We start from the raw sequence: 15800 nt of genomic DNA, 5'->3' as shown, positions 1-15800 counted from the left end.
CATTTCTGGACAAGTAGTTTTTGCCTTACATGGCTTTGATAACACACAGATTTCAGTTAACATAGTTGAGTTAAATAATACCAATCCCACAACAACATGGTTCAAATTTCAGTTATTGGGCTAATTAACAGAGTAATTGCATAATGTGCAAACTTCACCAGTAACTCTTAAATTCAAAACTCACTGTATAGATAACAAATATGCATCATGATCAGTGACCAGTCATGTCACTTCTTTCAAAGTCTTTTATTGATTTGTCACTGTGTACATTACTTGGTTTATGTACAGACAGCAAAACATGTAGTTGTGTTCCCTCCTTGCTTCCCAGTGAGAAACTCACTTGACATTTTATAAAAATGGATAATGAGAGATTTGGTCAGCAAAGATGAAAATGCAGCAAAGAAATAAAAGTGTTAATACTTGGGATGCCTGGGTGATTCAGGCAGCATCTACCTCCATTCTACCGTCAGTTCAGGTCATGATCCCAGAATCCTGGAATCGAGTTGATTCTCCCTCTGCCACCTACTTCCCTTGCTTGTTCTCTCTCTCTGACAAATAAATAAAATCTTAAAGAAAAAAAAAAGTGGTAACATTGGAAATGAAAATCAGGTAGAATGTAAATGGAGTTATAGAGAAAGGGCCAAGAGTGGGAATGGTGACACAGCCATTTTTTGAGAGACTCTAATTTATGTAGCTGGAAGAATGTAGTAAAGGTGAGCTTTTCAACATAAGTAAGGGAAATGGTTGTGATGAAAGGATAAAGATATGCAAGAGAAAGAAATGGTGCCAAAAAAACTTCACATTAGAGGAACTCTGGAAGATAATTTATAATATTGGAAGTGCCAAGGATTAAATGTTGGAAGGTGATACAAATTTGGACAGGAGTTTGGTAATTTACTAAAACATAGGAAAGATGCTTGCTCTGTATCTTACATGGTGAAAATAGGCAAACCCATTCGGACTACTCTTGCTATGTTAATTTCAGTGTTTCTGATATTCTAAATTACAAGGTACTAAATAAATGTTAGTTTAACTGTTTTTCAGTTTCCTATACATTATAACTGAGAGAGTTTTAATATTTTTATAAAAATTTTAAAAGTCAAAGATTGATTGCAAGAGTTATAATTGATTATCAGGATTGCTTTGCATGGTTTCAGCTTGCTCTCCTGCAGGTTACAATCTCTCACTACCATATAAAGCAAGCACTGCTCTTAATTTCATTAAATTTTGGCTTTTACATTCCATGTAAGAAAAATTATTTCACTAAATCTGAGGATACTGTGGAAATTCCTAAATCTGGAAATGTGGCATTTGGTAATTTTTGAAATTACTCTTTCAAACTGTTAAATAAACATTGATATTCTCATAATCTGGATTATAAAAAATGTAATTTAGGTATAAATAATGTATCATAAAGAAATGTAAAAAAAAAGAAATATAAATATAGCCATATATGCCTAGTACTTATAGACTGTCTCTCATTAAGAAGTTTGCATAAAGGTAAATTTCAAATTTGGTTTTTTAACTATAGAACGATCAGTAATTGAAAATTCTTCTTTCACTTTGTATAATACCCTCAAGATCTATCCATTTTGTCGCAAATGGCAGGATTCCTTCTTTCTCATTGCTGAATAATACTCCATTACATCTATGTATCTATCACCTTTATCCATTCATCTGTTGACAGATTCTTGGGTTGTTTCCATATCTTGGTCACTGCGAGCAGTGCTGCAGTGAACATGGGAATATAGATATCTCTGAGATAGCACTTTATTTCCTTTGGATATATACTCTGAAATGGGGTTGCTGAATCATATGATAGTTCTATTTTTAATTTTTTGAGCAGCCTCCATACTGTTTTCCATAGTGGCTGTAACAATTTACATTGCTACCAGTAGTAGAAAGGATTTTCTTTTCTCTACATCCTAGTCATCACTTGTTATCCCTTCTTTTCTAGGTGATAGTTATTCTAAGAGGCTTGACAGTAATACCTTATTTTAAGTGTACACAATGTTATATGTCAGTTACATCTCAATAAGTGTGAAAGAAGTTATTCTTTACTTGTTATACAAGTTATACAAGTGTGATGTATTATACAAGATGTAAATATATATATAAATTTTCAAATAATATTGAGGCATAAAAAGTGAAAGTTTCATCCTCTAGATAAAGTTTAGAACCAAATTCTCAAGTTCTGTTAAAAATTGTTTTTAAACTTTGATTAGGATAATATGGAATTAATATATTCCCTTCCCCATTCTAGCTTTCATCCCTCCTTCCTTGTCTTTCAGTAACATTATATTTATATTTTGTAGTTTTTATCATAGAGATCTTGTGCATTCCTTATTCATTTCTGTGTATTTTTAAATCTTGGTAGCCATTTTGAATTGTCTTCTTCATTATATTTTTAATATTAATTATTAATGGCATATAGGAAAACAAATGACTTTTCTGTGTACTGCATTAGGTTTCTCAGTGAACTCTCTTCTTATCTCTAACAGTTTTTCAGTATCCTGTGCTTGGACTTTCTGGGTTGATAATTACATTGTCAGGAAGTTATGAGAGATTTATATTTTATTTTCAGATATTTTTAACTCATTTTCTATATGGAGAAAAAGCCTACTGGGCTCTATATTGGAACTGCATTAACTCTATAGATCAATTTTGGGGAGAATTAACATTTTAACAGTACTTTGCTTTATGACTCATGATCATGGTTCTATTTCTTTACTTGTTTTGGTCATCTTTAATTTCTCTCAAAGGTGTATTATAGTTTTTATGTTTAATTTTAAGTTCTATTATTTTGTTACTGCTTTCTCAAAATACTTTGTGTTTTTGAGTACTGTTTATTGAGTGATACATTTCAATTTTCAGTAAGCAGTTATTGTTTGCTATTTGCCCCCCCCCTTTTTTTTTTAAGATTTTATTTATTTGACAGAGATCACAAGTAGGCAGAGAGGCAGGCAGAGAGAGAGAGAGGAGGAAGCAGGCTCTCCGCCGAGCAGAGAGCCCAATGCGGGGCTTGATCCCAGGACCCTGGGATCACGACCTGAGCTGAAGGCAGAGGCTTTAACCCACTGAGCCACCCAGGCGCCCCTGCTATTTGCTCTTTTATTAAGTAACTAATAGTTATTTTACTTAAAGTTTTTTCAGTGAGCTCTTAGAGCAATTATTCATTCACCTTTACTTTTGTCCAGCTTTTAATTTGATTTCTAGGTAATACCATATTTCTATGTGGAAGCTTTTAAAATCATTTAGAAATTTTTCTGTTTGGGTGTGTATATCATTTCAAAACATCTTTTGGCTAGAAGTAGTTTCCTGGAGGTCAGTCAGTCAGAATTTGATATTGGCTTCAAAGTTACCTGTATTTTCTTTCTTTCTTTCTTTTTTTCTTTGTTTCTTTGTTTCTTTCTTTCTTTGACAGAGAGAAATCACAAGTAGGCAGAAGTAGACAGAGCGAGAGGGAGTAGCAGGCTCCCTGCTGAGCAAAGAGCCCGATGTGGGGCTTGATCCCAGGACCCGGGATCATGACCTGAGCCGAAGGCAGAGGCTTAACCCACTGAGCCACCCAGGCACCCAGACTTGTATTTTCTTAATGTAAATTTTAAATTTAAATTTCTCTTTATAATTTATGTATCATGAGCCCTGAAAATGGAGTTTTGTCACTTTATACAATTGCAGAGTAATTTTCAGGTCTTTTCATCATAGTTAAAAACATTTAAAGATTTCTGAATTTAATCTGCCAAAATTTTAAATGTTGGTTATTTAACCACATTATTTTCTAAAATATGTCAAAGTGCTGGCAATGCATATCTGTATCTTTCATAGTTGGTAGTCCTATGATTTACTAGAGAATCTTTTTAGCAACATCTAACATTGAGAAACCATAATGATACAGTTTATTTTATGATCTTTGGTGATATCTGAGACTTAGAATCATGAAGTAATGTTTCCAGTGTTTCATGTATTAAGTAAAGTCTCATTTGTGCCATAACATTCTTAGGGAAGAAAAGCTGCCTACCTCAAAATCTTGTGGTCACTTATTACACAGCAGAACTCAAGTTGAAGCACTCATACATTATTTTTCTTAATAATGTATAGAAGAAAAATATGTGTCTAACATTTATAGCACATGTCCATGTTTTATCCTTGCTTGGTGAAATGTAGTGGACTAAGGAGAATTCGAAATGTGTTGTTTCACATAGTGAATTAGTAATAAGCTTTTTTAGCTAAAATACCGATGAGTTGACTATCTGGGTCCTTGGAGGAATGGAATATTTGTATTGAAATCCCCAGTGTATTGAATCTTTGATGTATTTTCTTTTAGCAAGCATTAGATCTTGAAGGTCTTCCTCAGATTAGTTTACTTGGCTCTGTAGTTAAAGGATAATGAGCAAATCTGAACCTTTCTTTGATGAGAGTCTTAAAATTCCTATAGTTATTATTTTATGTTATTTCATAGTCATACATGTTCCAGAGTATTTGATTGGATATTACTGATCCTAAAAAAATTAAAAGTAGTTTCAGAGTTCTAGGTGTTTTTGTAAAAATTTTTTTTTTTTAAAGATTTATTTATTTGACAGAGAGAGGGATCACAAGCAGGCAGAGGCAGGCAGAGAGAGATGGGGGGAAGCAGTCTCCCTGCTGAGCAGAGAGCCCGATGTGGGACTTGATCCAAGTACCCTGAGATCATGACCCAGGCCTAAGGCAGCGGCTCAACCCACTGAGCCACCCAGGCGCCCTGTAAATATTTTTTTAAAAGATCTTAAGCCAAAGACAAATGCTACATTATGATTGTTGGAAAAATGAGAAAGTCCATATAAGAAGAAGAAACTAATAATGTATAATCTTTACTATCTCCAGTTAATGTATAATAAACATACTAGTCTAAACCTTTCTGAGCATTCCTAATTCCACTCTTCATTCCTTTAACAAAAATGTTTCAGTTGTGTGTATACTTCAAGGATTCATCTTGTGGTTGATGCTGGCATCTTTTTGTTGTTTTGGGGTTGGAAATTGCTTAAAGGGTCAAGATTTTTCTGCCATGTTGTTAGTCATCAACACCAGTTCTATAAGCAGGGCTGAGTTTTTAGTAGTGATACACCTTAGTGAGTTTTCTTTCAATTTTTCCTCCATTGTTACTTTCTGGGATATAAATCAGGGATCAGTTCTTTTTCTGTTTCTTCATTTATTCTTGGTTGCTGATTTTTAAGAGTTGCCTTTGGGAAAGATCTGTCTTTCTTGCTTCTCCCTCCCCTTGCCTTCCCCTTTACCTTTCCTTCCCTTCCCTTCCCTTCCTCCTTTGGTTCCTTCCTTCTTTCTTTTTAAATTAGCCAGTATTTATAAATTAAAACTGTTTAACTTTTAAAAATAAACCATAAAATTTAGAAAAGCACAATTTCTCCTTTTTTTCTTCTTGACTTTAAAGAATGCATGTGGCTTTTTGGATCTAGATTATTATTATTTATAGAAGAACATGAACAACATATGAAAGTCAGTTGTTGTAATACACCACATTAATAGAATGAAGGGGTAAAAAACCACATGATCATCTCAACTGATAGAGAAACAGAGTTTGACAAAATTTAATAATCTTTCATGATAAAACACTCAACAGACAAGGACTAGAAGGGAACTGACCCGACATAATGCTACAGGCCATATATGAAAAACCACAGCTGTCATCATAGTTAGTGATGAAAGACTGAAAGCTCTTTTTCTTCAATAAAGACAAGGATGTTTGCTTTTGTCTCTTCTGTTGAATATAATATTGGAAGTTTTAGCAGAGCAGTTAGGCAAAAAGAAGAAATAAAATTCATCCAAATTGCCAAGGAACTAAAAAGTGAACTAAAATTATCTTTGTTCACAAACAACATGATTTCATATTTAGAAAAATATTTTACCATAAACTTTAAAAATAAACGAATTTAGCCAAGTTGCAGCATAAAAAAATCAACACATAAGAATTAGTTGCATCTATACACTAACAATGAACAGTCCAAGAAGGAAATTAAGAAAATAGTCCCATTTACAGTAGCTTCAAAAAGAATAAAGTACTTGGGAATAAACTTACCAAGGGGGCAAAAGACTCATTCCTTGAAAATTATTAAACATTGCTGAAAGAAATTAGAGACAATATAAATAAATGGAAAAATATCCTCTGTTCATGGATTGGAAGTCTTGGTATTTTTAAGATGTTAGTATCAAAGTGAGTATGTATTCAGTGTAATTCCCTTCAAACTCCCAGTGATGTTATTTGCAAAAATAGAAGAATCTACCCTAAAATTCCTATGATCCTGAATAGCCAAAGCTTTCTTGAAAAATTTATAAATTTCACACTTCCTGATTTGAAAACTTAATTCAAAGCTACAGTAATCAAAACAGTGTGGTAATTTGACACAGACAGACCTGACAGAGCATGCAGAAATAAACCCTTACATAATATGATCAAATGATTTTTATCAAGGGTGAGAGACCATTCAGTGGTGAAAGGATAGTCCTTAACAAATGTTAGAAATCTGGATATCCACTTGCAAGAAAATGAATTTAGACCTCAGCCTCATTTTGTATGTATGTGTGCACACACATACATGTCTATGTATATACATATATATATACTATGGTAAAGGCAAAATGAGTTAAAGGCCTAAATGTAAGAGCTAAAACTATCAGTCTTATCAATCTTTATCGATCTTATTCTTTCAAAGAATTAATAGTTTCTAGTTTTATTAATGTGTTCTACTGTATTTCTGGTTTCTAATTCACGGATCTCTGCTCTAGTCTTAATTATTTCCCTTCTTTTGTGTGGATTAGGTTTAATTTGTTGTTGATTCTCCAGATCTTTAAGGTGTAAAGACAGTTTGTATATTTGGGATTTCTCTGTTTTTCTTTCTTTCTTTTTTTTTTTTTTTTTTTTTGAGTGAGGCTTGGATGGCTATGTTTTTCCCCCTTAGGACTGCTTTTGCCATATCCCAAAGGTTTTTGGATCAATGTGTCTTCGTTCTCATTGGTTTCCATGAATTAAGTTCTTTGATTTTGTGGTTGACCCCAACATTCTTTTTTTTTTTTTTTAAAGATTTTATTTATTTATTTGAGAGAGAGACAGTGAGAGAGAGCATGAGTGAGGAGAAGGGCAGAGAGAGAAGCAGACTCCCCGTGGAGCAGGGAGCCCAATGCAGGACTTGATCCTGGGACTCCGGGATCATGACCTGGGCCAAAGGCAGTTGTCCAACCAACTGAGCCACCCAGGCGTCCCGACCCCAACATTCTTAAGCAGGGTGGTCTTTAGCTTCCAAGTGTTTGAATTCCTTCCAAACTTTTTCTTGTGATTGAGTTCCAGTTTCACAGCATTGTGGTCTGAGAATATGCAGGGAATAATCTCAGTCTTTTGGTATCAGTTGAGACCTGATTTGTGACCCAGATGTGGTCTATTCTGGAGAATGTTCCCTGCACACTTGAGAAGATTGAATATTCTGTTGTTTTAGAGTGGAAAGTTCTGTATATATCTATGAGGTCCATCTGGTCCAGTGTATCATTCAAAGCCCTTTTTTCTTTGTTGATTTTCTGCTTAGTTGATCTGTTTGTTGCTAAGAGTGGAGTGTTAAGGTTTCCTGCAATGAATGTATTATTATCAATATGTCTCTTTCTTTTGGTTAACAGTTGGCTTATGTAGTTGGCTGCTCCCATGTAGGGGTCATAGATATTTAATTGTTAGATCTTTTTTTTTTTTTTTTTAAGAATTTTTTTTCTTTCTTTTTTTTTTTTTTCAAAGATTTTATTTATTTATTTGACATAGAGAGATCACAAGTAGACGGAGAGGCAGGCAGAGAGAGAGAGAGAGGGAAGCAGGCTTCCTGCTGAGCAGAGAGCCCGATGCGGGACTCGATCCCAGGACCCTGAGAGAGCCCTTTCCAAGTCTCTGTGGACGGATCTGACATTATTCTGGTGTTCCTTCCTCTGTACATAAGGAATCTCTTCCCCCAACTGCCCTTAAAATGCTTTCCTTGGTTCTAAAATTTGTGAGTTTTAGTGTTATATGCCTGGGGGTTGATCTGCCCTCATCGATGTTGAGGGGTGTCCTCTCTGCCTCTAGGACACGATTACTTGTTTCTTTCCCAGATTAGGGAAGTTCTCAGCTACAATTTGCTCAAATATATCTTCTGGTCCTCTCTCTTTCCACCCCCTCAGGGATCCTGATAGTTCTGACATTGGAATGTTTCTTGGCATCATTTATTTCTCTAATTCTGTTTTCATGGATTTTAAGCTATTTGTTCCAGGTCTCCTCCTGCTCCTTCTTTTCTCTCCGTTTGTCTTCAGGGTCACTAATTCATTCTTCTGCCTCATTTCCCATAACTGTTAGAGTATCTAGACTAGATTGGATCTAATGATAGCATTTTTAAGTTCTGCCAGATGTGCTCCCACTTCTGCCATTAATGAATCTATGTTGCCATTAATAGTTTCCTGTAGCCTGACTATTGTCTTCATAGCTGCTACCCTGAAGTCTATTTCTGACATCTTGTGTCAATATATATCCATTAGATCTGCTGGAGAGGCTATTGTCTCTGGGTTTTTTCTTTGTTGGGAATTCTTTCTCCTTGTCATTCTGTTGAGTCGTGGTTGAGGGGAAGTGTAGCTGAAAATATCAACCACTACCTAGGCAGGGTGCACCCTGGGAAGTTTCCGAGCAATCGGAAGTCACTGCCAAAAAGAAAAACAAACAAAAACAAAAACCCAGCCAAAATGAGCCCCAAGAGTAAGATTTATAAAGTACGAAAACAAAAGAAAGCAAACAAAAAGACCAATAAAAGAAAAAGAAAAACCCCAAAATAAAAAGAGGGTGGTGATGGGAAGGTGGTTGTAATCCTTCGATGTCGGGGAGGAAGGGTATTTCAGTTCTTCCTGGCACTGTCTTGTTATCTTTGTTAGAGAACTCAACTTTCCAGAGTGAGTGAAATTTAAACTTCTCTATATATAAAGGTAGTATTGAATAGGGGAAAAAAAGGACTACATTAAAGCCTCTATCTATATATATATATATTAAAAAAAGGAAAAAGAAAAAAATGTATGTATGAAAAAGTTCAAGTTACAAAGTTACTATGGAATATGTTGTATTAAACACCTATTTGAAATGGTAAGTAGGTAAAAAAATAAACAAGAATCATGTGAAAGAATTTTAAAAAAGAGAGGGAGAGAAAAGTATCTAAGAAATTTACAGGCTGTGAGGCAATACCAGGAGCTTAATATACTGTTTTCCCCTGGTGTTAGGATTTTACAGTTTTATGGGGCCCCTATGGGTGTTTTCTGCTTGTTTCCCCTTTTCAGCTTGTCTTTGCAGGAGGGCCTGCTGCATTGTTTTTCAGTCAGTCCTGCTTGGGTATAGTTGCCCTTCCTCCTCTAAAGGGGCTGGGTCCTGTGGAAACTGGTTTTTCAGGCTCTTGTTCTCTGGTGGCTTTTCGGGCCTTTTCAGAGGGTCAAAGCAAAGTAAACTGAGGCCTCTGCCTCAGAGAGAAAACACAGTCTGCTCCTCTCTGAATGGTACAGAACACACAGACTCCCCCTCTACAAACTCCGTTGAATACTGCAGACTCCCAAAGGTGATGCGCACCCCCAGCGACCATATCAATGGTCAGCCAAGGCCCCTTGGTTGTTTCTGTAACCCCATGACACCAAAACTGCAAGTGATACTGATCTGGGTGAGCCCGGTCCTCGCGGCTGCTGTTCCTGGGACCACTGACTCGATTCTGCTCTAGGTCCTGCCAATGGTCCTGGGACCTTGAGCTTAGGTGCTGCATGCCTCTTGCTGCCAGGTCCCAGCAGTTGTCCCTTAAGCCCCCCCCCCTTTTTTTTTTTAAAAAGATTTTATTTATTTATTTGACAGAGAGATCACAAGCAGGCAGAGAGGCAGGCAGAGAGAGAGGAGGAAGCAGGCTCCCCGCTGAGCAGAGAGCCCGATGCGGGGCTCGATCCCAGGACTCTGAGATCATGACCTGAGCCGAAGGCAGCGGCTTAACCCACTGAGCCACCCAGGCGCCCCTTAAGCCCCTTTTTTTTTGTTTGAGTGCTGTTATCAGTCCTTTCCCATCTTGCAGCCACTGGCCCCCAAGCTATCGCTGGTCCCCAAGTGCAGGGCACTTTTGTATTGGGGTATTACTTTCCAATGCTTGCTTCTGGTGGCTCCCTCCCCCATCTGTTTATCCTCCGATATCCTTCTGCGTGATCCCAAGTCTGTCCTTTGTACCTTTTGGCTAATGATACTCTGTCCCCATAGAGATTCAGAAATGTATAAGCTTACATCTCAGGCTGATTTCATGAGTATTCAGAGTGCTCTGGTGGTTATCCAGCGGGATTCAGGGGACTGATTGAAAGAGGGTCCCCAACTCCTCCACCATCTTGCCCCTTCCTTCAGAAACCCACTTTTAATATAAAGATGCAGATTAAAAATATAAGGATGGGAAATACATACTAGCAAAATACTAAACAAAATAAGAGGGCAGCTCCCATCTCCACCCTAGCACTTTCCATTTCTCATAGAGTCCTTTTTTTTTTCCTAGTACTCTCTTTTACCATCTCACATATTAAATTTATTTATTGTCCCTCATCCCCATTAGAAAGTAAGCTCTAATGGGCAAGGATTGTGTACTGTTCACAGTTGTATCATCAAGGCAGTAGTCCCTGGCATGTAGTCCTCTCCCAGCAAATATTGTTAAAAGAATTTGACTATAGGATTTTTTTCTTCTGTCATCTGTTAACATTTTTTTGAATTGTGAATGTTCTATAGAACATTTGGGGAATCCTTAGGATAGGATCTCTGACTTCAGGTAGTCATTGAATAATTGAAACAATGGGCCCCAGAGAACATTTGGTCCTTCTCTCCTTATTTTACAGATGAGGAAATTGAGGGACGTGTAAAAATCATTCAAAGATATTTTAGCTGCAGTATTCTGTGAGCTTTCTGTACTACTCAGCAGATTTCCAAATACTTAAGTCAGAGTACCTGGGTGGCTCATTTAGTTAAATGTCTGCCTTTGCCTCAGGTTGTCATCCCCCTGCTTTGGGCTCCCTGCTCTGGGGGGAATCTGCTTCTCCTCTTCCTCTCTGTTTGCCCTTCCCCCCCACTTGCACTCTCTCTCTCTCTCTCTCTCAAACAAATAAAATCTTATAAAGAACCCAAAATACTCAAACCATAATATGACAGGTAAGGAAATAGAATATAAAAAGACTAGTTCATATTAAAGTATTTTTAAGCTATCCTGTAGAAAGGTCTTATTGGGAAATTGCTAGCTGGGATTATAATGCTCAAAATATCAGATAGTATATTTTAAAATGTGTCATAAATTTATAAAACTAATAGTTTCCATATTTTTTGGTAGTTTCCTAAATATAGTGTGTAACAAAAAAATCTTTTTCCAGGAAATTATCCTATAGTTTAAACTTTATTTTGTAGCTATCAAAGTCTTGACTATTAATAGATATAAAGATATTCTGGGAATGAGAGTATAGGAAATGGGGATATAGGTAGACATACCACTAAATTAATAGAAATAAAACGTAGCACATAGAAACTTCCAAATGAAAAATGTGAATTAAAAAAATTCTAGAGGAAATTAGAATTAGATGACATGGTAGGCCAGGTATTAGGAGATGACTCAGGAAGGGAGTGTGATTAGAATTTGGGAGGAATGTGAAAAGTAAAAAGAATTGAGTTGGGGGTGTGACATGAGTAAAGGCAATAGAGAAGCCAGAGAGTGTTCTGGTAGTGGTACATTTTTACTTTGTCAAAAGCATTTGTGTAGAACAATAATGATTTATGTGCTTAAAAGGGATATTGCAAACTTTGAGGGCATTTAATATTAAGTTACATGGTTTGGATTTTTTTTTTTTAAGATTTTTAATTATTTGAGAGAAAGAGGGCATGAGCAGGGGGAGGGGTAGAGGGAGAATGAGAAGCAGAGAGGGAGCTCAGTGCAGGACTTGATTCCGGGACCCTGAAATCATGACCTGGGCTGAAGGCAGAGGCTTAACTGACTGAGCCACGCAGGTGCCCAACAGTTTAGATTCTTAGGCAGTCAGGGGCTTTTGAAATCTTTCAGAGCGGCTGACTTTTACAGTAGTGTTTTAAGCTTGTGAAACTGTCAGTGATGTAAATTTGGAGAGGAACAGGAGACTGTTAGAAAAAGTCCTTTCTGAGAGATAGTGAAGTATTTTAGGGTAGTAAGAGTGAGAGAGGATTAATGTGATTGTATAAAAAAATCACGATGGGACCTAGTTATTTTGTAGATTTGAAAGAGCCCAAGATAATTCTTTGGTTTCTGGTATCTGGGAAAATTGGTGGAAATAGGAAGTTATAGCATGAATGTCATTTTATCAATGAAAAATAAGTTTGGTTTTAGACAGCAAGTTTGAGATGAGAGATATCTAATGATGTCCAGTTATAGAAGTGGAGCTAGGGCTCAGAGTTAGGGCTAGAGTTTGGGAAATTGACCCCCATAGTGTGTGAAAGTTAAGTCCAGAAGGTGAATGAAATGTTAGGAGTTTTAGAGATTGTAGATTAGTATAGCCTGAAAAGATGGTGATCAGCCCAGAATTTTAGTGGGCAGAGAAGAGGACTTGGTGAAGGGAACTTTGGAAAGTAGTGGTTGGAGAAGTAGGGGGACCCATGAAAAGAAAGCCAGGGGAGAAATAGCTTGTTTAAAATAACATTTATTCCACCCTCACCCCCGCTTCCATTGCAAATGCAGTATAATTTTAATATAAGAACCTGGGAAATAAAGAACAGCATAAATATTTAAAAAGTATTTATACCCTCATTAGCCAGAGAAAACTACTGAAAATATTTTATTATATGTCTTAAACTACTCTGTATTTCTTCTTTAAAGTGTCTATGTATTTGTATATTTATATTGTTACAGAAGTCATTGGTTCTTGATGCAGGCAGTTGAGATGAGTAGTAAGATAACTCAAAAAGACTTCAGCTTGTTAATTCCACAGCTTATTTCCTGATTCCGTTTTCTAAATATTTAATGTATGTAGAATTTATGTTTTATTTTCAGATGACTAATCTAAAAAAGGTTTCAGCTCTAATACTCTACTTTTATTCTTCAGATGATTGCAAAAGGGAAAAATGCATCTGAACTATTTCCTGCTGTTGTGAAGAATGTGGCCAGTAAAAATATTGAGGTACCTTTTTTTTTTTTTTAATATTCTGTTCATTTATTTGAGAGAGAGAGAGAGAGAGTAAGTGTGTGCACATGTTTGCTGAGCCAGTGGGGGTGGGGTTGGTAAGAGCAGAGCGGGAGGGAGAGAGAGAGAGAGGAAGGAGGGGAAAGAATCTTAAGCAGACTCTGTGTGAGTGCGTAGCCTGACCGCACAATCTTGAGATCATCACCCCATGAAAACCAAGAGTCATGTTCAGCCGCTTAACAGGCTGAGCCACCCAGGTGCCCCTTGAGTGCTATTTTGTTTCATAGTTTTCATTATTCCTTTTGTTGTAAAAGAATCATACTTTTCAGTTACTTAGAAATGTAGCATAAGATCCTTATGTATCACTAGGTTTTTTTGGTTATAATTTAAATGTCCATAATCTTAAATAAATAAATAAATAAACAGTATTTGGATTTTTGGATGGAGAATGTGAAAAGTAAATTGAGATTAATTCACCTTGGTGAGTGATAGCAACTTATTGTGTAATCTTAGAAACCAGTTTACTTGAAATTCTGCCCTAGGCACTTAATTTTAAGATAGCACATGTTGCATGAAATGGACCTAAATTCAGGCAGTATAAGGGCAGTGTTTGAAACCCAAGTTATTATCATTCCATTATCATTATCATTCCTAATGTAGTGTTCTTTTTGAAACATTTTAGCTCTGGTATACCCTGACTCTGTATAGCAGGAGGTGGGCAGAGGCAGGATGCATTGTGAGCCTTCAGTTACTTGTCTCTGTGTGGGTTTGTAAGTGGTGTTTGAAACAGGAATTCAAAGAACTTTGAGGCCAAGGTAATGTTGGGTCAGATGGACTAATAACTTTTGATAGAGTACAAAAGAAAAATAAGTGCCCATTGAGTAGAAACCATTGAGTAGGATGAGTAGGATGAAGAGTTCCATGACAGGGATAAGAGATTGATCTGAGCAAATGGCTTGTTTTTAAAAGAATACAAGGTAGTAAGGAAGAGGATTGAATGACCATGTCTGTCATGCATCTCACTGTCAACTGATGTGGTAGTGATGGTCTGGAGGATATGTTTACTCAGTAGGAAGTAGTGATATGCGCATGAGAATGAAAATGCCAGCACACATGCTTCCTCTTTGCCCATTGCTAACAACTGTGAATATCCACTGTGGGGAATGTGCTTGGCTCTGTTTTTGAGTCTGGAAAGTTTGACGGAAGGGGCAGTCTCCACTGGAGAATATTTTCAAGGACTTAGTGACATCAGGGCAGATGTTTTAGGTGGAAATAGGTGGAGTATAAGAAGTAGAAATTAAGAATATAAGGGAGTTTTTCCATAATCAAACATTGATATTACTATTAAAGCTGTATCTCTGTCTTATTTATTTAGTAGGTGATTGCCCTAGGGTATGTAGTGTCCGTCTTTCTCTTACTGCAGTCTACCACTAGGATTTACAATATACATCTTTAAGTTATCACTATCTACTTTCAAGTAACATTATAAGACTTCACATATACTTTGAAAACTTTATGACAGTGAACTTCCTTTTCCCCTTCCCATCTTTTCCCAGGTTATCTTGCATTTTACTTTTAAATATGTTAAAACTTCCTAAAAATATATGATTGTTATTTTTGCTGTAGTCAGTCATCTTTTTAAGATTGTTGAAATACAGTTAACATGCTAAAACTTTTAAAGTGTGCATTCAGTGATTTATAGTGTTTTTACAGAATTGTGCAACCATCACCACCATCTACTTCCTTCTGTATTTTTTTCACTTCAAAAAATATTCCTGCTCTCATTAGTAGTCACTCCTTATGTCCCCAGCCCTATGCAACCATTAAATCTCCTTTCTGTCTATGGATTTGCCTATTCTGGGCATTTCATATAAAAGAAGTCATATAGTATGTGACATTTTTGTCTGGCTTCTTTCACTTAGAATGTTTTCCAAGTCCATTCATGTTGTAGTGTGCATCAGTACCTCATTCCTCTTTATTGCTGAATAATAATCCATCGTATGGATGTACTGAGTTTTGTATATTCATCCATCAGTGACACTTGGGTTGTTTCCACTCTTTAGCTCTCATGAATAACACTACTATAAATACTTTGTACAAGTTTGTGTGTGAACCAGTGTGTTCATTTCTCTCGTATGTATCCCTTGCAGTGATATTGCTAGGTTTTATGGTTACTGTATTCTTGAGGACCTGCCAAACTCTTCCACAGCAGCTGTATCATTTTACATTTCTGTCAACAATGTATGTGTTATAATTTTCTCCACATGCCCACTGATGCTTACTTTTCTTTATTGGAAAAAAATACTTTCTTTTAGATTATAGCTATCCTAGATGGTATGGAGTGGAATCTCATGGCTGCTTTTGCAGTTTTCAATTTGCATTTGTCTAAGAAAAAAAACTATTGAGCATCTATTGGTCAGTTCTATAGTCTTTGGAAAAATGTCTATTCCAGTCCTTTTACCATTTTGTAATTGGATTGTCTCTCTGTTGTTTATTGTTGGAGTTCTTTATATATTCGAAATAGTAGACTCTTATCTGGTATATACTTTGCAAATATTTTCTTTCATTCTATGGGTTGTCTTTTCATTTTCTTGATGGAATCCTTTGAAGTGCAGACATTT

The 15800-nt window shown here is 36.3% G+C and overlaps 1 protein-coding gene across 2 annotated transcripts in view; it reads left to right on the top strand.

The window, feature by feature from the left end:
• AP3B1 (adaptor related protein complex 3 subunit beta 1) overlaps positions 1–15800 on the top strand; it is a 348039-nt gene that overhangs the window by 99961 nt on the left and 232278 nt on the right. For both annotated transcript variants that reach the window (XM_047731751.1, XM_047731750.1), the window contains one exon: positions 13102–13176. In XM_047731751.1, coding sequence (XP_047587707.1) covers positions 13102–13176 — 75 coding nt within the window. The remainder of the gene's footprint in view (positions 1–13101; positions 13177–15800) is intronic.

This window comes from Lutra lutra, chromosome 5 (assembly GCF_902655055.1).
Source record: "Lutra lutra chromosome 5, mLutLut1.2, whole genome shotgun sequence".
Classification (NCBI taxonomy): domain Eukaryota; kingdom Metazoa; phylum Chordata; class Mammalia; order Carnivora; family Mustelidae; genus Lutra; species Lutra lutra.
This window is presented reverse-complemented; position numbering and strand designations above follow the sequence as displayed.